At 35.7% G+C, this 26,500-nt stretch overlaps 1 protein-coding gene across 2 annotated transcripts in view; it reads right to left on the minus strand.

Annotated features, from left to right (window-relative positions):
• Window positions 1-2,961: 2,961 nt before the first annotated feature.
• The window catches only part of LOC128237164 (paraspeckle component 1-like), a 35,635-nt gene continuing 12,096 nt past the window's right edge, over window positions 2,962-26,500 (minus strand). Inside the window, exons 4-8 of one of the 2 annotated variants that reach the window (XM_052952454.1) lie at window positions 20,955-21,039; window positions 17,644-17,836; window positions 15,895-16,017; window positions 12,244-12,387; window positions 2,962-4,091 (exon numbers count right to left, since the gene is read on the minus strand). In XM_052952454.1, the coding sequence (XP_052808414.1) occupies window positions 3,873-4,091; window positions 12,244-12,387; window positions 15,895-16,017; window positions 17,644-17,836; window positions 20,955-21,039 (764 nt within the window). In that variant the 3' untranslated portion in view covers window positions 2,962-3,872. Of the gene's footprint in view, window positions 4,092-12,243; window positions 12,412-15,894; window positions 16,018-17,643; window positions 17,837-20,954; window positions 21,040-26,500 lie in introns of both variants that reach the window. The other variant, XM_052952453.1, reaches the window with a different exon arrangement.

The following is a 26,500-nucleotide window of genomic DNA, read 5'->3' on the forward strand; positions in this document are numbered from 1 at the left end:
ATGACACATATGGCGCGCTACAGGACTAGCTCATTCTTCTTACAATCAGCTTGTACACAATCATTTACAGTATAAGTTATTTGCCTTTTATCACTGGCATCGTATATGATGTGATACTATTCTATTTAAGGAATGCAAAAATATCATGCAGGATTCCAACTCAAAACCATAATTACTGACTACTTTACCAATCACCCTGGATTCATCCAAAATTCTATCAACACAAGTGCATTCACGGTTCAATGCAAAAAAATCTGACGATAGCGATAAAGGCGATAGTAAAAGTTTTAACTCTAATCATTTTCAATTATGTTTGATGTTCCCTAATTATATAAATAGTTATGTTTGACTTATTGTAGAACATTAAATGATTTACTTGTATAATCATGTATGAATGATAATATGTGCATTGTCTGAATAAAATGTCTGTTTTATTCTACACAATCCCTCTTTCTGTTCCTTGTGTTAGAGTTAACGCAAATGACTCCCATGAAGCTAGTACATTTTGACCTTAACTCTAACTACACGAAAGTACAGTTTATCCGTGTTTTAATTCTTCATAGGTAAATCCCAAAATTCAATCACAATAGATTCCAGTACTTAAACACCCTGGCCCAAATTGTTCTGTAACATCAATGACACTGAAATTGTATCTTATTTCTTATTATATGTAGTTCCATTCTTAATTGTCTTCAAAAGGATTTGTTCACAAATTTTATGTTGGCATCATTTTAAAAGTCTGTTGAAGTTGGGTAATCTTACTTACTTTCATGAATTAACACTAAATAGCAACTGGCATTTGAACAGAACATTGTAAATCTGAACCTAAAATAAATCATTTTCCAAAAGCACGTCAGAATAGTTACTATGTCTGATCCAATCAATCATGACAGGGTTAAGCGGTCTTGTCGTGTAGTTTGTGGGTAAGTAAAGTGGTCTTGTCGTGTAGGTTTTATGTCCCCATTAAGGGTAAAGTGGTCATGTCCTGTAGGTTGTATGTCCCTGTTGAGGGTAAAGTGGTCTTGTCGTGTAGGTTGTATGTCATGTTAAGGGTAAAGTGGTCTTGTTGTGTAGGTTTTATGTCCCCATTAAGGGTAAAGTGGTCTTGTCGTGTAGGTTTTATGTCCCCATTAAGGGTAAAGTGGTCTTGTCGTGTAGGTTTTATGTCCCCATTAAGGGTAAAGTGGTCATGTCCTGTAGGTTGTATGTCCCTGTTGAGGGTAAAGTGGTCTTGTCGTGTAGGTTGTATGTCATGTTAAGGGTAAAGTGGTCTTGTTGTGTAGGTTGTATGTCCCCGTTAAGGGTAAAGTGGTCATGTCCTGTAGGTTGTATGTCCCGTTAAGGGTAAAGTGGTCTTGTCCTGTAGGTTGTTTGTCCCATTAAGGGTAAAGTAGTCTTGTCGTGTAGGTTGTATGTCCCCGTTGAGGGTAAAGTGGTCTTGTCGTGTAGGTTGTATGTCCCGTTAAGGGTAAAGTGGTCTTGTCCTATAGGTTGTTTGTCCGGTTAAGGGTAAAGTGGTCATGTCCTGTAGGTTGTTTGTCCGGTTAAGGGTAAAGTGGTCATGTCCTGTAGGTTGTATGTCCTGTTCAGGGTTAAGTGGTCTTGTCATGTAGGTTGTATGTCCTGTTAAGGGTAAAGTGGTCTTGTCCTATAGGTTGTATGTCCTGTTAAGGGTAAAGTGGTCTTGTCCTGTAGGTTGTATGTCCTGTTAAGGGTCAAGTGGTCATGTCCTGTAGGTTGTATGTCCTGTTAAGGGTAAAGTGGTCTTGTCCTGTAGGTTGTATGTCCTGTTAAGGGTAAAGTGGTCTTGTCCTGTAGGTTGTATGTCCTGTTAAGGGTAAAGTGGTCATGTCCTGTAGGTTGTATGTCCTGTTAAGGGTCAAGTGGTCATGTCCTGTAGGTTGTATGTCCTGTTAAGGGTCAAGTGGTCATGTCTTGTAGGTTGTATGTCCCCGTTAAGGGTAAAATGGTCTTGTCTTGTAGGTTGTATGTCCCGTTAAGGGTAAAGTGGTCTTGTCGTGTAGGTTGTATGTCCTGTTAAGGGTAAAGTGGTCTTGTCCTGTAGGTTGTATGTCCCGTTAAGGGTAAAGTGGTCTTGTCGTGTAGGTTGTATGTCCCGTTAAGGGTAAAGTGGTCTTGTCGTGTAAACTGGTCTTGTCATGTAGGTTGTATGTCCAGTGTATCTCAGCCTAACAAGGGACACTTTCTCATGGCTAATTAAAATGGCCAACAATATCCACTGTTACTGTATTAGATGAAAGCCTTGCCAAAAAATAAAAGCTTAAAAAAGGGGAAATACACCATTCATGTGACAGAGAGTAAAAGAACTTACTTATTATTATCAATCTGTGCTAATGCTGTCTGACATGAATATGCCGGTTAAATTGCTTTTAAATTAACCGGAAATAAATACATTTAAAAATATTTGAAATTCATTACATACATGTACACAGAAACCAAAATAATAAATAATTTCATACAAATGAGAAGTTTCCAAAAGCAAATATGCATATAAACATGCCCATCACATGATGCTGATGTCAAGAAACTGCATTTTGGGTAGCAGTCATGATTGAATAAATGAACATAAATTTGAACATTATCGTCTCAACAACATTGCAAATTAATAATGCCATCATCAGTCACCTTCATACTAAATCTTCAGCTAGATACATGGCTTATCTTATATAAAACTTGCTAGCCAGTGGGTCTGTAAGTGTGAAAATTTACTTTCATTTGATGGATACATCAACACAGACTATGTTTTAAAAATAAAATTTAAGCAAGTAGCATTATAAGGTACGCTTCCTGGACATCTTTTCTCTTAAGTCATACTTTACAAAAGTTAACTGACATCATTCAGTGCATCGATTACAAGGTTTTTTTACAGCAACTGATCAGCACTCCTTGTACCAAGGCTATTTGCGTCTCGGTACTTCATAAATTGCAACAATGCAAAGATATTAATTATCATTTATTTCCACAATAAAGAGGTTAAACAAATTGTAATTGAACCAAAATCCAATAATGACTTCACCATTGCTGATTGTGTATGATACAAGCAAAGAGGTAAACAGAAACTGGGGCAGATCTTACATGAAACTAAACGATAACTTGTAATATGTACAAAAAAGGCAAATTACAATGATAAATGTATTTTACTGAATCAGGATAGTTATGTTGTCACTTGACTTTAAAATGTCGAAAACACAGAAAACACGCATAATGAAACCATCACTACATACATACACTTAAAAGCATGCGTTATCTAAAGGTGATAAAACTGAAACTATGAGTCCAATCCGAAGTTAAGGTTCATATTGAAACCAGTCATCTAAATATCAAAGAAGATTTCTAATCAAAATAAGCTATTTGTATATATTTTATATTTTATGTCTATATCTATATCTTTAATACCACTACATATTATTAAAAGATCAATGATGTTTGTTTTTTTCAATATCAACAAATGCTAAATCACATTGAGAACATTTGATTATGATTGTTTACATTTAAGGTGTTACAGAAATAAACATTATGCACCATGCGTACAACTGTCTGGACTTCCTAATATTACAACATGTAAAACATCAATATGAAACAATTACGAGACAGCACATGATATAATGAATTTGTATTGTGATAAGATATATATACAGTTCATGTGATATCCTGGATGAACATTATTTAAAACAATCTTACAAATCATAATTCTGTCATAAAAGACTGGGAAGTATACACTTGATCTTACTTGACCAAACCAAAAAACTTCCTATGTTCATAAACTCCATCAAAAATAAAACATTTTGGGTCTCCTATCAGACTAAGTCAATTCTAATTTCTATGTACATGATCTTCGTCTGTATGGCTTCTTAAAACCTCCTCATTCTCTTAGGATCAAAGTCATCCCTTCGTGGTGGCTCTCTTCTGTCTCCACGCATGTTGGGGTTATTTGGGCCCATTGGACCTCCTGGGGGCATGTTTGGGAACCTGTTGGGCATTCCTCCCGGGCCAGGAGGAAAGTTTCCCGGACCCCCAGGGCCCTGTGGCCCAGGAAACCTTCCTGGAGGACCGCCTGGTCCTGGTCTCTGCTGCATCAGGAAATGAGATTCAAAGATTTAATGGTTTTGCTTTGCTTTTGAAATCTACACATTCATTCAATTCCAACAGATATACCAAGACATCAGTCATTGTCATCATCATCATCACCAACTAAAGGTGAGCAAATGACAGCTTGCACCAAGGCTGAAATGTTCATGGGTTATAAATCAGGAGGCACACAGGCTTATGACATACAACAATTACCCTCCCATGAAAAACAGCCCCTCTTAAACCCAAAACCTAATGTCATTCATTCTAGTCAGTTAAAATCAACATTTACAATATTTTTGAGTCAGGCGGACATTACTTTAGCATGTTTTCAATGCAATAAACAACATTGAGTGACTCAGGTATTATCAATAGAAGCAATCTCATGACTACTTATTGGTTACAAGTCCTCCGTTAATTCAATATTTCAGCTTTAAAACACAACAACAACTGTTGTGTTTTTTACATGATAACAAATCACTGTATAAAAGCAAATCCAAATCAGACTTTAATTACAAAGGATTAAAACATACATTGTATAATCAGTTACCAAGAGTTACCAACAGTCTAAACAGAAGAAGACGGGCAGATGCTTTTTCTTTACCCTGATATCCAAAGTGGCAGCGTTATGTTGACAGGTTATATTCTTAAGTATAGGGATCGTTAGATAAGCCTTTTGTTGAGTCAAGCCTGTCCTTCAGAATAACTATATGACACACATATCAAATACGGAGTGCACATTAATTAAAGATCTTGAAGAAGACAACTTTCTGTTAGTCAGTGCCGCTATCAAACAAGCTCTGGTTCTTCATTATTATATTCAGGATTCAAACGATCCATTGAAAGTCAAACCATCTTAAAGCAGCTATTTATGACACAGTGTTACAATTTATCATTTCAAATTTGTTGTGATTTTTTCAATTATATACCATGTCACAAGACTTTTTGCAAAGTATATTTTTGGAATTATCTGAAGTTTTCATTACATAAATGAACAAAGAATATTATTCTTTTAGTTATATACCATGTTGCAATACATTTTTGCAAAGTTTATATTTAGCATCATCTATTAATTACATAAATGAGTAAAGAAGAATAATATGTTAATATTGGGATACTAATGCACCTACATGTACTCTGTAGTACAACTAATGGCATACGGCAATAATAGAAATATGGGAATATGCGAATTCAAGTTTAATATAACAATGCAATTCATAACAGTAACTTGATCAATTCCAAGTGTTCAGCTTTGTTCAACATTAATTCTCTATTGGCTTTATATTTTATTAAACATAGAAATTAATGAACAAGAGAAATATGTCACTTTCATGTATCCCGATATATCTATTGTTCTATGTAGAAAGAAAACACACACTGTATCTTAAGACATTTACATTGTGGAGCCTTCTTAAACATACATTTCACACAAATTTCCCTAAGAGACTTACATAAATAGTTGTGTTCAAACACACTTTTCTGAAAAATTTTAATCATTAAAAACTGGAGTTAACACAAAGTTAAAATTAACTGTGTTCCAGCTAAGGACTAAAGTATGCATCAAGTATGCTTTTATATTACCTGAAAAGGTAAGGTAAAATAATATGTAAAGCAGCTAACAACTTGTCAGTACAATGGTACCTTGTGGTTCACCGTAGTCATTTTATAGACTGAAGTAAACAAGTTTGTCTTCATAATGTAAAGGATTAAAACTGTTATGTCTATTGTTAGTCCACCTGACTATCCTGTCTTGATACAAGGATCATTAGAAGATTTATTATGAAAGCAGTATAAACATTCCCCTGATGACTACTACCCAGTACAGAGCCAAAAGGCCCCCGTCATAAGCCTGTAAGGTGTGCCTCGTTTTAAACATACAAACGTTCACAATTTAATGTTCAAATATAAACCATCGCCAATTAAACATTTGTTTGCCTCGGGACATTTCCGACATTTTCTTAATTAAATGTGCATTTTTATTTTCAGGGGAAATACATATATATGTTGAGAATGCTACACCAGAGTTCTTAATTTACATGTTTATTTCTGCCTAATATTTTCTTTTCTCTTCTAATCACCATCATGCTGATACTGAGAACATATTTGGAAACCACACTGATTTAGAAGTGTGCCAGTCTGCTTACTCCAAAACCCATTATGAGGAGTCTTAAGGCATAGTGATGTTCAGACGTTGACAGACCAGCTGTACTGTAAACAAGTATGTCAAGTAGTAACAATACAAGTTATTTCACATATGACAGAAACTGTCTGAAAGATCAAGCAAACTTCGTTTTTTCTCTTAAAAAGTGGTCATAATTGATTCATTTTTATATACTTGTATCAACCCATGACTAAACAATTATCTGCTCCGCCACATTTCAAATTGTTATTTCTTCTCTAAAACAAGAGGCCCAAAAAGGCCTATGCTCTACTGGCATGGCTCTTGTGGTCATTTTCAATCCAGAGCATGTACGTTTGAGTAATAGGCAACAAATATATAGTTCACTTTTAGTGTTTGGGTTAGCTGAAAATGCTGCATGTTCAACATCCAAGGACAGGAAGTGTTGTAAGCAGATTAGTTGCATGAACTATTTTAATATGTGCCAAGAAAAGGTAATCTGACAGTAAAAAATATTTGCTTTCAAAACTGTACTCATTGTCAAAATTTCATTTCTGTAGCTTTAAAAATAAAAAGTCGGTCAAAGGTCAAAGTCAAGGACATCCGAGGACAACATTAATACTTGTTTGCAAAACTGTTCACATGGTCAAAATTTCACTACTGTAGCTTTAAAAATCAATAAGTAAGTCAAAAGGGGTGGGGCCAGCTTTTGCCCAAGGGGCATTATTTCAAATGTTTTCAATTGCATTATATGATGCTCCACATGCATGGGCAGATCTGGCTGGTTTTCAAAAGGAACGTAGTTCTAATGGAAATCTAAATACTGTACAAGTTTCATCGAGATACAATCAAAACTGAAGACTGTAACATGTTCACAAGCAATTGTTTACAGACAAACTGATTTTTTAATACTTTCAAGGCCCATAATCTAGGCATGCCTGGTCAGATCTGGCTGGTTTTCGAAAGGAACCGAGCTCTTATGGATATCTAAATACTGTACAAGTTTCATCGAGATACAATCAAAACTGAAGACTGTATCGTGTTCACAAGCTAGTGTTTACACAATAGCATTTTTTTATACTATCAAGGGCCATAATCTAGGCATGCATGGGCAGATCTGGCTGGTTTTCGAAAGGAACCGAGCTCTAATGGATATCTAAATACTGTACAAGTTTCATCGAGATACAATCAAAAATGAAGACTGTATCATGTTCACAACCAATTGTTTACACAATAGCATTTTTTTATATTATCAAGGGCCATAATCTAGGCATGCATGGGCGGATCTGGCTGGTTTTCGAAAGGAACCAAGCTCTAATGGATATCTAGATACTGTACAAGTTCCATCGAGATACAATCAAAACTGAAGACTGTAACATGTTCACAAGCAATTGTTTACAGACAAACTGATTTTTTAATACTTTCAAGGCCCATAATCTAGGCATGCATGGTCAGATCTGGCTGGTTTTCGAAAGGAACCGAGCTCTTATGGATATCTAAATACTGTACAAGTTTCATCGAGATACAATCAAAACTGAAGACTGTATCGTGTTCACAAGCTAGTGTTTACACAATAGCATTTTTTTATACTATCAAGGGCCATAATCTAGGCATGCATGGGCAGATCTGGCTGGTTTTCGAAAGGAACCGAGCTCTAATGGATATCTAAATACTGTACAAGTTTCATCGAGATACAATCAAAAATGAAGACTGTATCATGTTCACAACCAATTGTTTACACAATAGCATTTTTTTATACTATCAAGGGCCATAATCTAGGCATGCATGGGCGGATCTGGCTGGTTTTCGAAAGGAACCAAGCTCTAATGGATATCTAGATACTGTACAAGTTCCATCGAGATACAATCAAAACTGAAGACTGTAACATGTTCACAAGCAATTGTTTACAGACAAACTGATTTTTTAATACTTTCAAGGCCCATAATCTAGGCATGCATGGTCAGATCTGGCTGGTTTTCGAAAGGAACCGAGCTCTTATGGATATCTAAATACTGTACAAGTTTCATCGAGATACAATCAAAACTGAAGACTGTATCGTGTTCACAAGCTAGTGTTTACACAATAGCATTTTTTTATACTATCAAGGGCCATAATCTAGGCATGCATGGGCAGATCTGGCTGGTTTTCGAAAGGAACCGAGCTCTAATGGATATCTAAATACTGTACAAGTTTCATCGAGATAAAATCAAAAATGAAGACTGTATCATGTTCACAACCAATTGTTTACACAATAGCATTTTTTTATACTATCAAGGGCCATAATCTAGGCATGCATGGGCGGATCTGGCTGGTTTTCGAAAGGAACCAAGCTCTAATGGATATCTAGATACTGTACAAGTTCCATCGAGATACAATCAAAACTGAAGACTGTATCGTGTTCACAAGCAATTGTTTACAGACACACGGTCGCAAGAACGCACGGATGCACATACTACGTACACATTACCATCGCATAAGCTCTTCTGGCCTTTGGCCAGTAGAGCTAAAAAGGTAAGAGACAAATGATGGCCACTGCCTTTCAACAAATCTTTTGTAGCAAGGCCCTTTCTAGCTTTGCTTTAGCAAAATGCACTTCCATAATGCTGAAATTTATTTAAACCAAATAAAGATGATGAAAATAGAAGAGATAATTGTCATGAATTTCAGAGCTGGATTCTTACAATAATGCATGGAGATACATATGTATTGGTACAAGCCAAGTTCTCTTGCATGTCAGTACATACATGGAATAGGCATCAACCATTTCTAAAACAATAAGAGCATCAGACTGAGTAAGTTTAACATCTTTTTCCCTGAGTTCATCCAACAGGAGTCAGAACATTAACTTTCCATACAGTGTTTACTAGGCGATGTTCATAAAAACAACATTTTAATATGCTATGTGCTAATTCCAAGCTAAATCTCAACTCCTTATTAAACAAATACAATTCATGTTACTGCATTGTGACATTGAAAGAATTGTGTTTTCATTTACTGTCAATGCAATCAGTTTTTCATTTCTACTTTATTTTGATACCTAATACTTGTCTTTACAGTTCTTTAACAGTGTTTTCCATTAATTATCTGCACAGTTTACAAATGTATCTCAAACATGAATGTTAACCTGTTTGCCGTCTTCCATATGTATTCCCTTTGTAGACAGTTTTTGCCGTCTACTGTTCTAAACTAATACAAAACAGTGTTTGCCTTCACAAACAATATTCACAAGTTTCTCAATCTATATGCAAACAATTTATTTTTGATTTATTATTTAAGGTTAACAAACACACTTTAAACTTTATATGGGCAATCTAAATTTAAATCCATTGGCAACATCTGAAAGGCATTTATATAAGAACAGGTCTGGCTGTAAATACTGCTCCTGTAAAAAAGACACTGACAAAAATGTTAGAACATTATATTGTATCAAATATATCATGTGAAATCATACACATGTATGCTTATTAAGTCAAAGTTTGAGCATGAGCCATGCCGAATCAGTTTATTCTGTTATATTTTCAAAATGGGTTACAAAAACTTCCTTGTATTGAAGGCAGTGTGCTTCCAACTCTTATGCATATTTTCTATTTATCCAAATAAGAGTTTGTGAATATTCTCTACAATTTACTGGACATATTTTAGTCAACATGTCAAATTTGTATTAATTTAAAAAAATAATACATATATATAAATAGTCCATTTAGATGTGACTTGATACTTGTAGCAAGCTTGAAGTGTTTGCCAGAATATGATCAATCCCTCTTAGCTTCAAACAACGCGTTGACCGAGTCCAACAATTCCCTACATCTGAGTTGCAACAGTTGCCTCATAATACCAGAACGTAATAGGGAAATTCATGCTTGTGTGTTTGTGGTTTTGTTCATGCTTCCATACAACATGTCAGTTAATGGCATTAACCAATCAAAATCCTTCTGGTAGAAAACTACAAGAAGTGCCAAAGAGCATGTTTGTATCTGAGTGAACTGCCATTTCAATTTATTACTGGACAGTCCATAATGACTCAGCAGCTAACAGAAGAACATACTGTTATTCCTCAAGATCAAAGCGTCGTAGACATAAACATGCAGTTTTTGTTCATCGTGACACACATTTATGATCCTTTAATATTCATACAAATAATTTGTTTTATACCCACAGAGCTACAGATAAGTTTCTTCATAAAAGTGTAATGTACACCAGTGTGCAATTTTATTAAGTGTACCAGGGTTTTGAACACTCTGGTAATACACATCAAAGTGTACTGGCTCTTCTATTCAATGTGTTAACATACATACATTCAAATCCTAATCTACTTCTATCTTTTATGCACATGATCAGTAATTTTCTGGGGGGTTTTGTGTTACCAATTCTTTAACTATTTTTGTCAACAGCTACATATCAACCTTTTTTCCCAATATTAGCAACACAAATGTTATAAATATCAACAATCATCCGAAATTTATAGCATAGCAGGATGAGATTCAACAATTTCCCCTGTTACGAAGTTCAACATGAATATGTTTATTCATGAGAAAGTTATAATTATCTATGAAGAAAACCACTTTCATTCGCCTAAGTCACCCAGTAGATCTACCCGAAACAGTCAAAGTGTTTGTCATACTGATACAACCTAACACAGTTTTTGTTCCTACCAGTTCAAACTTAAGCCTGAGTTTAATTTATATTTTGTGATTTTTAAATTGTATATATGCATATAAAGACCCTTGTCTGCAGCTCTGATACCCAAAACGTTACGATGCTAAACAGAGAAGGTGACACACATACATGTTTCACAAAGATTGTTACAATGTCTCCATCATTGCCTGATAGGAAAACTTATACTTTGTCTCAAAGGACAATACCAAATAGCATATTGAAAACATCATGAATTGACAAACTTGTTCAAAGAAAATATAGTTAAAAGAAATAAGTTATTTCACTGTATGTTGATGAAAGTACATGAAAGGATAATAATATATGATCTTGTCATAAAAATGAAACAAGCGGCAGCTGCCTCTTCCAGATAGTTGAGGGTTTGAAAGTTTTTCATTCATAATCACTTCATGTACAACAATACAGGATTAATTTTATTAAACTTTTTTGTAGAATAAGACCATAAATATATGTATTTCTATATATACAGCATAACAACACAGCATGACTAACTTTCAAGAACAATGCTACAAGTGTAACATCTTCACACTTAATATGACAAACTCAGGATAAGACAATGCCTTGATTTTACTTTCTTCAATTGTCTTCAAAGGTATTGATTTTATTCCAATAAAACATTATTTTAAATACTACAGATCAATATTTGAAATACAAATATTAAAAACACTCCTTGTCTCTGACATTGTCACAAAATGTGGAAACTGCAAACGCTGATGCATTTTTCAAGGGATTGTTTTATTAGGTCCATTTAGGTACACATAAATAAGGTAAAAACTACCACTCTCTTCAAGTACACAATCAATCTTTCTTTCTGCCCTTCTGATGTCAGTGATACAGACTTAAATGCCACAACATTTGATCCCTAAAGGAGTTATTGAACTTCAACAACTTCAATCCAACAACAGATAAAACTATGGTACAAAACCCAACACACAAGCATGAACATAATTATAATTTTGTACAAATTGAAAGCATAAAAAAATAGTGCTGATTGAAATTTTAATGATTCACTTTAACAATCCAATGAAATTTAAGAATATTCCTACTGATTTCCCTGCATGTTCTGGTATTGATTCAAGTAAAATATGTAAACTTGGGGTACTTCAATTTATGACAGTACTGGGAATCTTCATACTCCAAGTGGTTTCATATATCCTTGGTTTATAATCTAGTCAGTGTACTTGACATTTCAACAACTTGTTACAAAATCCCATACATCTCTTAAATGCTATGACAAAAGTTGTTGCCTGCAACAGCAGTAATTTTGTTTTCCACAAACCACCATATAAATTATAAGCAATATTGGAAATAGGCAAGTCTTTATGACACTGCAGCAAAACCTGCAAAACAGGTGTACATACCATGTGATCGCCTTTCATGGGTCTGTCCATGTTACCATGAGGTGGCCGGTCCATTCCAACAGGCCGGTCCATGTCCATTTTAGGGCGATCCCCCCCAGGGCTTCCGCCAGGCATCGGGAACCGCGGACCATCCATATTGCCACCCTGCTTACCAGAAAATAAGCCTCTCTGAAGGAAAACGGTCACTTTACTACACACTTAGGCAAAAGCTGGAAGCACATGCAGTGGAAGATTAGGCAGAGTCAGATAGAGCATCATAATTAATTGCTTTTTTAAAACATAAAAGCAAGCAAGAACAAGAGCTGTCAAAGTATGTGAAGAATGCCCCCAAATGTGACATTGACCTATGAACAAGGTCAGTACATGAAAATTGATCTTGCCTTTACGTGTCAAATACATATGGCAAGTTATTTTAAATTGCCTCTGAACATAAAACACCCATATTTGACAACCTACACTCTTATATTCAGCATTCCATTGTGAATAAACACTAAGTGTATCTTTCACCTTAGAGATAGGGAAACGGGTCTTGCACGCGACTCATGGTCTTGGTATGTCGAACACATGTGGCAAGTCATTTTAAAATCAGTCCATACAAGAGAAAGTAACAGCTCGGACACGACAACCTATTCTCTATGTCCTTATATATACAGCATTCCATTGTGAATAAACACCTAAGTGTGACCTTGACCTTAAAGGTAGGGACACGGGTCTTGCACACGACACATCGTCTTTGTATGTGGAACACATGTGGCAAGTTATTTTAAAATCTGTCCTTACAAGGGAAGTTACAGCCCGGACACGAGTTATTGAGCCAGACACACGGATGGACGGACGGACGGTGCGATTTTAATATGCCCACCTTCGGGGGCACAAAAAGAAGATAACAAACAATTGTCAACTCTAATGTCAGCCTTCAGGCCTTTTTTGGGTCATATTTTCCCAATAGGGAAAAAAACAACAGTAAAAAATAAAAAATAAACATATTTTTATGAAAGTCTTTTTACTTGTATTTATTTATTCAGCATCCTAATGAAATCTGTGTTAAAAAGTTTTGGGGATTATTGAATTCAGAAATTGTTTTTCATCGCATTAGGCGATCAGTATGCAACGGATTGATATTTCAGCCATTTCAGATCTTTTGAAAGGGAAAAAAACAAATATTTTAATAATTCCCTCATTTGCAGGAGACAGAAAAGCATGTTCTTATACCATACAATTTTCCAAATTTTTTATGTAAACTGTAAAGTGATGTTTATTTTCTGAAAATGAGATTTCTTGCGACACAAATTTTCCCAAAATGGGCAGAAAAAGGCCTGGCCTTAATAACATAACAAACGCTATTTTTTGGGAGAGTTGTAGGGGTTACCAAAGAACAAGCAAGTGGTGTAAGGATGCCTGAAGCAGCAAAATTAAAATCCAATGACATCTAAATTGTAAAATACTATTGTAATCTGTACATAAAATGCACCATAAATTGTAACAGTAACTAGAGATTGCCTTTTTGAAAAAGCGCATGTCTCCCCCATTGTGTGGTCGTAGGTGAGAAATAATCAATGATGGATCCCAAAATCAATAGGGGCCATCAACTAGTCATGACTAACTGGCATACCAAGTATGAAGTTCCTGGGTGTAAACGTTCTTGAGTTATTGAGCAGAAACCGGTTCTTCACCTCAAGGTCAGTGACCTTGACCTTTGACCAACTGATTGCAAAATCAACTAGACATCATGACCAACCTCACTTCAAAGTTTGGTGAACCTAGATCAAAGCATTCTCCTGATATTGCACGGAAATATTTTTTTACATTAGAGGTCACAGCGACGTTGACCTTTGACCTTGTGACCCCCCAAAATATAGGAGTTTTCTAAACCTCATGATCAACCTCCCTACCAAGTTTGGTGAACCTAGGTCAAACCATTCTCAAGATATTGAGCGGAAATGTTTTTTACATTGGGGGTCGCCGTGACCTTGACCTTTGACCTAGTGACCCCAAAAACAATAGGGATCTTCTACACCTCATGACCAACCTCCCTACCAAGTTTGGTGAACCTAGGTCAAACCGTTCTCAAGATTTTGAGCAGAAATGTTTTTTATATTGAGGGTTGCCGCGACCTTGACCTTTGACCTAGTGACCCCAAAAACAATAGGGTTCCTCTACACCTCACGACCAACCTCCCTACCAAGTTTGGTGAACCTAGGTCAAACCATTCTCAAGATATTGAGCGGAAATGTTTTTTACATTGGGGGTCGCCGCGACCTTGACCTTTGACCTAGTGACCCCAAAAACAATAGGGATCCTCTACACCTCACGACCAACCTCCCTACCAAGTTTGGTGAACCTAGGTCAAACCATTCTCAAGATATTGAGCGGAAATGTTTTTTACATTGGGGGTCGCCGCGACCTTGACCTTTGACCTAGTGACCCCAAAAACAATAGAGATCCTCTACACCTCACGACCAACCTCCCTACCAAGTTTGGTGAACCTAGGTCAAACAATTCTCAAGATATTGAGCGGAAATGTTTTTTACATTGGGGGTCGCCGCGACCTTGACCTTTGACCTAGTGACCCCAAAAACAATAGGGATCTTCTACACCTCATGACCAACCTCCCTACCAAGTTTGGTGAACCTAGGTCAAACCTTTGTCAAGATATTGAGCGGAAATGTTTTTTACATTGGGGGTCGCCGCGACCTTGACCTTTGACCTAGTGACCCCAAAAACAATAGGGATCTTCTACACCTCATGACCAACCTCCCTACCAAGTTTGGTGATCCTAGGTCATGCGGTTTTCCAGTTATCGATCGGAAACGAAGTGTGACGTACGGACGGACTGACGGACTGACGGACTACCGGACTACCGGACTGACGGACAGGGCAAAAACAATATGTCTCCCCCAGAGAGGGGGAGACATAATTCAAAACAACAGTTTGAAAGCAAATTTCAGCCAAATACCACATGCAATACAAGACAATCAAGATTTAAAAAACAATGGTACACAATAAAGAAGTGCATGCACCGTTTTCAAAAACAAAATAATTATACCAGTAATCAATTTTAACGTACTTATTTCACAACATTTGTGAAACAAGTTATTACAACATTATATTAATCACTCTTGTTGGCACAATGTTATGTGAGAGTGTGGTCATGTGAAGAGGGAGGAAACCCAATTGTCCGGCTTGGTGACCAGAAACCAAACTCACATTGCCCTGGCCAGGAATCAAGCTTGGGTTTCCTAGGTGAAAAGTGAGTGCAATTACCACTGCGCTAACTGGACAACCAGTAATTAAAAATTTTGCCCAACTTCAGACAGGGTAGGTACTATTGAAGCAACTGAGTAAATTCTGTACCAATTTTCAGAATTGTCCTCAGAATTGTCCTGTATACCAAAACATTACTCATACATTTCAACCAGTGGTTTTCTCCACTAATATTATTTTCAATTTTATCCTTGCTGTTTTCTTAAAATTTTAAGATTTTGCTGAATATTCAACTCCCAGAACCCCTCACAAGTTTAAAAACATTATTTTTTTAATAACAAAGAGGCAAGAACAAGTTGGTAAAAAACTTGTGTTTCTCTTTAAATGTGTGTGCTTTTATACCATTCCTGGGAACTTAGGAATTGTTTGCCTCTACAGTATACTTACAGGTCCAGGCTGACGGCCAGGTTCCATGTTCATGCCCGGAGGTACAGGAGGTGGAGCCATTGGCATTGGGGGCGTGTTTGGCCCGCGGTTGTCATTCGGGCGACTCTCCATCATCCCTCCTGGCTGGAAAATATATTCGTATGGGATTATGATAAATTTCAGAAGAGATTCAAAACATTAAGCATGCCAATATCAAATATCAGTCTAATAATATACAGAAAAATTATGTTTTAAAAATCTGAACACATTTGTATTACCAGGGCTTCTAAAACTCTAGAACCTCAATCGGTCCGGACCCGTCGACGACCCCCCCCCCCCTCAAAAACAGAAAGACCTGTTCAAAAGTCTGATTTTATAGAAATGTCATACATTTTCGCGACGTCTTTTCTGTTAATTTTTTTGCGATGTGGCAATTCGTAAGAGGGCTCTAGAGCCAGCATAGCGGATTCGGATAGTCATTGATATAAGTTTAATTCAAATGAGATTCTCATTGAATTCTGCGGCGTTTCTAACAAGAAAGACTGTGATCGTAATTAACTGTGGCTGTCGGGAGGCGGTCAGACGACAAAAAATGAAACAGTATTATGATTTATTTGCTTAATGCTTCTTTAGTGGTTCAACATTCAACTGATAATCTTGAATAATAGTATATATCTAGATTTATAATCGGGGCAACAAGCTTAAAGTGTGATATCGACAACGATTTTTTCATTACTGCGAATAAATATGACGTAAGCGGCGGACACAGCTGTCAGACTATGTATTGTAGTTAATCAAGAGTATCGCTGTTGATATCCTATATATTATTACGTTAATTAATTCGGTATTTTAATCAGGGATGTGATCGACCTGTCAACTGGAGGGCTGAAACCATTTCGGCCTTGGGTCCTTGGGGCACTTTTGGGGTCAAAAGCACACTGCCGTAGAAGAAAAACTGGCTTTTTAGAAGCTCTGTTGAGGGTTCTTCTGACTTTAAATTTGAAACAAGCTGGTATATCAACTCTAACAACCAAAAGCACTCTAGAAACTTTGTAAATCAGCTAAAAAAATAAATTTAAAAAAATCTCTTTTTTTTTGGGGGGGGGGGGGGGGGGGGGGGGCCTGGGGCCATTGGATCCGCGGAATTCCGCGGACAAATCACATCCCTGTTTAATGCTTTCACGGATTAACAATGACATGCATTTATCTTTAAAGCTGTTTTTAATCAGCAATAATGGTTCTTTATAACAATTTAAATTTAACTGTTTTGTAATCAACAAACGGATATCATGTAATGATCGATGACGACATAGCATATTGCCATGTGAAAATATGGACCGATTTTAACACTTATTTAGGAAAGCTGCAAGCAGATAATTAACACATAGTTTGTTTAATTGTGTCTTCTGCTTATACCAAAACACGTGATTGGACCGATTGCAAGCGTCTGCTAATTAACAGATAGGCTATACAGTGATCAGCGTAGCGGAAAAAGCAGCTGGCCGCATCGGTCTCATGGTAACCAAGACACTTTTATGACCTATTGGATGTAGTTTTGAATGTAGACGTTTTGGACCGAAATTACAAAAAAAAAATAGAAAATTTTGGACCGATTTTTTTTACACTTTTTGAAACTAAAATCGGTCTGGCTTGGTCAAAATCGGTCCAGACCGGCAAATTGCCGTTTTGAGAAGCCCTGTGTATTACATTAACCACATGCAACCTGTTTTTATTATAAGATACATTCAGGAGCTATGTAATGTCTCTTACCCTGTCCCCTCTCATCATGTCATCAGGACGACCACTGAGCCCCCTGTTGGGCCCGCCCTGATTCATTCCCCCATCCCGCCCCCGATTAATCTCATTGGATGCCCGCATCATCATCTCTCTTCGACGTTCTTCCTCTTCCCGTCGCATCATGCTGTCTGGCGGCCCCCCAACTCCACCCATCTGCTGCTTCCGCCTGATGAGAACACATAAATCTACGTATCTCAATGACATACTGGTGCTGCAGGCTGTATCAAAACTATCAGAGTAAATTATCAAAATCAGGAATTATGCACGATTCTTAAGATGGCTGCAATTGGGAATGGGTCATAATACCTGACCTGTGTGATACAATATAAGTAGAAAAAAGGCCTGTATTTCTACATGTAATTATAGCAACTGATTATTTCATAAACCTTTTTTATAGCCCATAAAAACCAATCTATGCAATACACAGTCTGATGCAGTGTGTGTTTACCAATTGACATGTTGCATTATAAATGCTACGTCGGGAGGCAACATTTTTTTCGAATGAAGACTTGAAACAAAAATAACTTCACTATTTCATCACCATTTTAAATGAAACATAGCGCAGTCTACGCTGCCAACGAAGCCCTGCCTTTGGTCTTTTACCAGAGTTTGAGTTGAGAGTTTCGTTTCTTAAAACATTTTGACAAACCGTTTCACAAAATGGCCATCTGACGGTGCAATGTCAAAACATTATTTTGTTTTTGACGAAACCAGTCATCGAAATTAGACTTTTGGATGAACAAGCCCGAATTCTTATACTATTGCATGGAATTATATTTATGAACAAGCCCTGCTATATAAAATTCAGAATTTGAGCAAGCCCGGAAGACATTTTACCAGTGCAGGGCTTGCGGGCTTGTGCTAATTTCGACCACTGCGAAACTTATCACCTTATCAAACACCGGTAATAAAACAAAGGCAGGGCTCTTTAAGTGGTATAGACATCCCCTTTGTTTCAATTCAAATGGTGTAGTAAAAGAAGTTCTTTAGTTTATGTCTTCATTTTAAGCAAAATATTGCCTTCCGACATAGCATTTATGATGTAATTGACCATGTGGTACACACACACTGCTAATGGCCTAAGGCTGATAATCTCTTTAAAAAGAGTTTACAGAATGTTTACCAAGTTTTTTTTATTTATTACTGTGTTTAACTCATCAGATTTTTACGATCAAACAAATCATGATTTGTGTTCAGATAAAAATATATTAGCCTTTACAAAAAAAATTAGCTACTTGGACACAAAGTCCCCAGTTTAATATGTTCATATTATTATCTGTACTCAAATCATACGCTGACTTTTTGTTTTGATCATCCACGTCAAATGAGTTAAACATAATGAATTATAAAAATAAAAATAACAAGAGCCGTCGTAAGACAGCTTGCTCGACTACCCCGCTTTGACTTAGAATACAATAACAATGTAATAATACCAAGTTTGGTCTCTTTATGTCAAACCTAACTAAAATTATTGGATACATAAGGTGACTTTGATGCTGCCAGCCCGCCCAAACAATGACGCAAGTAATTCAAATAACTTGATTTCCCATTATGAAAATGTGGTTAAGAATATACAAATATGCCTTTCAATGGAAATAAAAAAAAAATTAAAAAAAGGGAAAAAAAGGCCATAATTTGTATTTAGGCTTAAAACGGAGTTATGTTTCTTGTTGTTAGATGGTCGTAAATAATTTTGAATTTTATGAAGTGCATTTAATGAACGGTATAGAAGTTTGTTTTTTTTAAATCCCAACTTGCCCTTAACTTTTATTTGCCTAAAACTTTAACCTAAGTCAATAAGGGGCCATAACTTGTATTAAGGATATGGAGTTATGTAACCCTATTCGGTGATGGTCCTGAACAAGTATTAAGTCAATTGAATGAAGGGTATAGAAGTTATTAAACAATATCCCAACCTGCCCTAAAACTTTAACCTAAGTTCCATAGTCAATCAGGGGCCATAATTTGTATAAAAGATAATATGGAGTTATCTAACCTCATTATGTGATGGCTCTGAACATCTGTGTGAAGTATTAAGTCAATTGAATGAAAGGTATTGGAGTTTTAAGTGAAAATCCCAACTTGCCCTAAAACTTTAACCTGCCGTAAAACTTGAACCTAAGTCAATCAGGGGCCATAACTTGTATTAATGATTATATGGAGTTATGTAACCTCATTGTGTGATGGTCCTGAACAACTATGTGAAGTATTAAGTCAATTGAACAAAGGATATAGAAGTTATTAATAAATATTCCAACTTGCCCTAAAACTTTAACCTAAGTTCCATAGTCAATCAGGGGCCATAATCTGTGTAAAGAATGATATGGAGTTATCTAACCTCATCATGTGATGACCCTGAACAACTGCATGAAGTATTAAGTCAATTGAATGTAGGGTATTGGACTTATAAGTGAAAATTCCAACTTGCCCTAAAACTTTAACCAGACGCCAACGCCGACGCCGGGGCGAGTAGTATAGCACACCTATTCTTCGAATAGTCGAGCTAAAAATTGCAGCATATGGCAACCTTTTAGAGAAGTTTCATTGTCATAGATCAAACTGTACAAATTTGTGCAGATAAGGTTTTCTTTGTTGACAATGATGATGACCTATTGACCCCAAAACCCCTAGGGGTCATCTTCTGGTCTAGTGTAACATCTGTTAAATGCCGATGACTTATACTGTTGCTAAGTTATTGTTCAGGCCAAGTGTTTATTGGGCTGTTGACTATGACTATTTGAGCTGGTATAATAGGGTTTTATTGTTGCCAATTAAAGGCTCATCTTTTTAAAATATTTAAGTAACCCAAAAATGCCTCTGAAACACTTATCTTATCTTATAGTTAGTTTACTCTTTGATATCAAAATTGTGGGGAAAAAATAGATGGGTAACCATTTGCCACACTTTATTTCGTAATATTTAAAAAAAAAATAACAAGCCATGACAGATTCACTTCAAACAACATCAGTCATACAGATTGCAGGAACTTAAGTTTAGAATATGAATTCGAAGATTCCGGAAGCCCAAATGGCATATGCTTTAAATACTGTTTTGCGCCCAAAAAATGTTTTACATGTTTTATTCATCACTTTGGTTATAAAAGAAAGATTAGGATGTTTTTCAAACAATGTAATAATTTTCCTCTAAATTCAGTTTCAACAATCAGTTGAGGAAATACATTACATTCCATTTGGCCAATGAAAGGATTATGAACTCAACTAGGCTTATTCTTGACAAGTAATCCCAGAACTTGAAGCTTGTAAAGGGCAGGTAGTTGTACTCACCTGGCCTCTTGTTCCTGACGTCGCCTCACATGTTCATTCTTCATTTCATCCAGCCTCTTCAGCTCCTCCTGCTGTCTCATCAGGTCTGCAAACAAAATACACATTCCCATTCATGGGCCATGCAACCATACATACTCATTGTCTTTAAACTAACACAAAATGATGAAGTAAACTATGATGAATTTAATATGATAAGGATATCAAGATCACATGGACAAAACCTGAAAAAAGTCCTGGGGGCCTTGGTGTGTGCAATGCAACACCCTGATTGGGGACCCAAGCGGTCATAAGCCCGCAGAAGCTCTTGAAAATTATGTTTTTTGAGTCTTAGACACCATTGTCAAATCGCTATTGAAAAATATTATCAAAGTGATTCAGGAAATCCGTCAGCCATGTTATATTTCTCTTTCCAAGTGTGTGATGAAACACAAATTGCAATGAAAAGTCCTATCACACTGTGTCTATGAACCAGAAATAAGGATTAGAAAGTTTCAGAACTGCTGTGTTAAGAGTTAGTAATGGGTTATTTTGAGATTACCTATCACTCCAAAGGACCTTTCATTTTATTGCTTGTTAAGTCAGTTTCAAGAATGTTTTTTTTGCCAATTGTGTTCTGTTGTTTATACATTTTTTTACCCTAAAGCATTCATTCAATCATGAATGTCGCAAAAATCAATTCCCCTGATTTCGTAAGATTTTTGAACGTCATTAATTGTGCTAGGTTGCTTGCCAGAGATGGCAGAGTAGTTATGATTAATCCGGCATATCATCAAACAGATAATCTCACATATATGTCTGTTGTAACAATTGGAATCAACAAGAGCTGTCACAGAGACAGCGTGCTCGACTATTCCGCCGCTTTTCAATGTAATGATTGAAAAGTTTTGGCGAAACATGCATGGATCACTGTTAGATTAGATTTCAATGCAATACATGGTGTGCTGAGATATAAACATAAATGTGGTTCCATGCAAAATATTAACGAGAGTTTCTAAGTCTAATAATAAAGGGCCATTATTTGCAAAATGCAGTGATCTAACTTGGTTATTCAATTAAGTTGGGTGGTTGAATACCATTGTATAAAGTCTCAATGCAATACATCAAATAGTTGCTGAGATATTATCCTATGTGTGCTAACATGCAAGACCTTAACCAGAATTTCTAAGTCGCATAATAAAGGGGCAAAAAATTATATATGATAAAAGATAGAGTTATCTTACTTGATTTAATAAGAAGGTTAAATAGATGGGAGCCTGTGTGTAAAGTTTCAATGCAATGCATGATGTATTCGCTGAGGTATTGACTTAAAAGTGGTTACATGCAAAACCTTAATCAGAATTTCTATGTCAAATAAAAAAGGGGCCATTATTTTAATTTAATGCAAACTGGAGTTATCTTACTTGGTTATTTAAGCAGATGGTTGAGTACCATTGTATAAAGTCTCAATGCAATCCATCAAGTAATTGCTGAGATATTAACCTATGTGTGCTTACATGCAAAACCTTAACCAGAATTTCTAAGTCAAATAATAAAGGCCCATAATTTGCATTATATTCACCAAAGTGTTATCTGGGAATACATATCTAATGTTTCAATGCAATACATGATATATTTGCTGAGATATTGACTTAAATGTGGTTACATGCAAAACCTTAACCAGAATTTCTAAGTCGAATAATAAAGGGCAATTATTTTGCATTAAATGCAAACCAGAGTTATCTAACTTGGCTAATTAAGTACGTTGGATGGTTAACTACCAATGTATATAAAGTCTCAATGCAATACCTTAACCCTTTAGCACATAGACAAGTGGCCAGATTACACCTCCCAGTCAATAGCCATCTTACTGACAAGCAGTCCTTATCTGCATAGGTACTTTTCTGGATATTTGAAAATGAGAAAATGAATACAGCAGTATGACCTTAAAATCAATGTTACTCCAAATAATTGTGTCCAAATCTTTTTTATGTGAATTTATTTTTTATAGATAATTAAATTATCTAATAAATGGTGTCAATGATGAAATATTAAATTATTTTATTTCAGCTGTGAATGTATTTTCAAGATGGATTTGTAACATTTCTTTGAAATGTCATAATTGCATTAAATCAAAGGGTAATAAAATGCTGGGATCGATCTAATTTTTATTACCCCTATCATAAAAAAGACCCATCTGGATTAAAAAGCCGACAATTTATGTTCTTGTGTATTAATACACAGAAATATGTCAGGAATATCCGGTGTCATCCAGCTGAGAGATCCAGTCCAAGGTGTCTGTTTAACTTTATTACCCCCTCATAAAATTGTTTACAAAAAAAGAAAGCCGATAAATGATTTTCCGGTATGAATAAAAAGATCTAGATCAAACAAAACGCTTGCACATGACCTATTTTACAGCCAAAACTATGATGGACATTATATAAGCTTCTCAGAAAATTTACCCATCATTTTCTCATTTACTTATTGTTTCTTTTGTTTGTAAACAAAATATTACCTTTAAGTAAATATAATCTCAATTGATTTTAATGGTAAACTGAACTGACGTAATATATTTAATGATTTACGCATCAATGAATTTGGGGGAAATTCCATACAGTACTTAGCTCGTGGTCTTATTACGTCACAATGGGATATCACACCTGCGATTGGGAGTATAAACACCTTCTCAATTTAGCAGACGATATTTTCAAGGGAAAATCAATACACAAAAGGTTAAACTTTAATTTTATAAACATCCGGGATATTGTTTACAAAAAGAAAGATGCAAAATTGAAATATTGAAATGACCCTATTGAAATATGCGGGCCATGCGTTTACATCCAGTAATGGATACGGTCGGCCAAATGCGTATACATCTGGTAATGAGCTAAGTCGGCCTATCTCGTATACATGCGCTAAAGGGTTAAAATCAATGTTACTCCAAATAATTGTGTCCAAATCTTTTTTATGTGAATTCATTTTTTATAGATAATTAAATTATCTAATAAATGGTGTCAATGATGAAATATTAAATTATTTTATTTCAGCTGTGAATGTATTTTCAAGATGGATTTGTAACATTTCTTTGAAATGTCATAATTGCATTAAATCAAAGGGTAATAAAATGCTGGGATCGATCTAATTTTTATTACCCCTATCATAAAAAAGACCCATCTGGATTAAAAAGCGGACAATTTATGTTCTTGTGTATTAGTACACAGAAATATGTCAGGAATATCCGGTGTCATCCAGCTGAGAGATCCAGTCCAAGGTGTCTGTTTAACTTTATTACCCCCTCATAAAATTGTTTACAAAAAAAGAAAGCCGATAAATGATTTTCCGGTATGAATAAAAAGATCTAGATCAAACAAAACGCTTGCACATGACCTATTTTACAGCCAAAACTATGATGGACATTATATAAGCTTCACAGAAAATTTACCCATCATTTTCTCATTTACTAATTGTTTCTTTTGTTTGTAAACAAAATATTACCTTTAAGTAAATATAATCTCAATTGATTTCAATGGTAAAATGAACTGACGTAATATATTTAATGATTTACGCATCAATGAATTTGGGGGAAATTCCATACAGTACTTAGCTCGTGGTCTAATTACGTCACAATGGGATATCACACCTGCGATTGGGAGTATAAACACCTTCTCAATTTAGCAGACGATATTTTCAAGGGAAAATCAATACACAAAAGGTTAAACTTTAATTTTATAAACATCCGGGATATTGTTTACAAAAAGAAAGATGCAAAATTGAAATATTGAAATGACCCTATTGAAATATGCGGGCCATGCGTTTACATCCAGTAATGGATACGGTCGGCCAAATGCGTATACATCTGGTAATGAGCTATGTCGGCCTATCTCGTATACATGCGCTAAAGGGTTAAGTAGTTGCTGAGATATTAACCTATGTGTGCTTACACGCAAAACCTTAACCAGAATTTCTAAGTCGAATAATAAAGGGCAATTATTTGCATTAAATGCAAACTAGAGTTATCTAACTTGGTTAATTTAGTAGGTTGGATGGTTGAGTACCATTGTATCAAGTATCAATGCAATACCTCAAGTAGTTGCTGAGATATTAACCTATGTGTGCTTACACGCAAAACCTTAACCAGAATTTCTAAGTCAAATAATAAAGGCCTATTATTTGCATTATATTCAAATAATTGTTATCTAACTTCATTAATTTACTATGTAAGATAGTTGGGAATATATATATCCAAAGTTTCAATGCAATAACTGATGTATTTACTGAGATAATGACTTAAAGGTGCTTACATGCAAAACCTTAACCAAGGTGTGACGACAATGCCGACGCCACCGCCGACGCCAGGGTGAGTAGTATAGCTCTCCTTATTCTTCGAATAGTCGAGCTAAAAAGGGGTACCTTACATCAGATTTACACAAGTTGGATAAATGTCCCTAAGAGCCTTTCAAAAACCAGGAATCTGATATATACTGGAAACTTTCACCAAAGTATTAAAACATCAACCTAGAAAGCCTCAAGACAAAGCTGGACTTTTATCATATACTGTCAAATCATTAATGTTCGTGGGGCATTAATGTTCGTGGTTTTCATGGGTTGGGTGATCCACGAATTCAAGATCCCACGAAATACAAACCATTTATTCACTTTTTCAATTGCCTTGTTACGTACATACTCTAGTATATTCTTTACAGAGGTCGCAGTATACAGTGTTAAAACCTGTCTCACTGTATAACTTACGATCATTATTCTGTTAATATATTATAACTGCCTTTAACAAATAATGAACCAAATCAATTAAATGTGTTTTATGCAGCAAATGACAGTTATAAGCACGTGTTTAAACGTGTGCTGTTAATGAAAATCTCCAAGTTTACAAGATGTGCGTGATGAGTGTCCATACTCGATTTTTTTATTCAATGAAATAATTAATCGATTATTAGAATATTGAAGGTTACTAAGCACCGAACGAGACAATATACGCACCTTTTCGATGTTTTCACAGTTTGCAAAATTCTTAATTGGCATTCAATGGCATTCTTTATCTGTATTTATGATCAGGGTACATCTTCTTTTATTACCTTTATTCCCAATTAAATCGATAAGTGACATGGGTATATGCACTAATTGGCATGTCGTACCACATTAGCAAGTGTCATAAACCGAGTGACGTAGAAGAACGAAATCACGGGTCAGCGCGTGGATATTATGCAGACGATCTAGGACGATCGCATCTTCGATTTTTTTGATTTTTTTTCAAAAATGAAAATCCACGAATTCAAGTACCCACGAAATTGGTTTTTTTTCGGCAAACCACGAAATTTCATGCACACGAACATTAATGATTTCACAGTACAAGTAAATGTACATTAATTCTATTGTGAAAATACAGAAAGACACAAAGTTTATTTCAATGGTCATAACTATGCTGTCTGCCTTAAAATAGTTAACCTGTAAGGTTTATTTACTTTAGTTACTCTTAACCTGAACAGTTTGATCCTGGGAAAAACAGGTAGCAATTCTTTGAAAAAAATAAATAAGAGTATTGCTTAACCTAC

This window comes from Mya arenaria, chromosome 6 (assembly GCF_026914265.1).
Source record: "Mya arenaria isolate MELC-2E11 chromosome 6, ASM2691426v1".
Lineage (NCBI taxonomy): Eukaryota > Metazoa > Mollusca > Bivalvia > Myida > Myidae > Mya > Mya arenaria.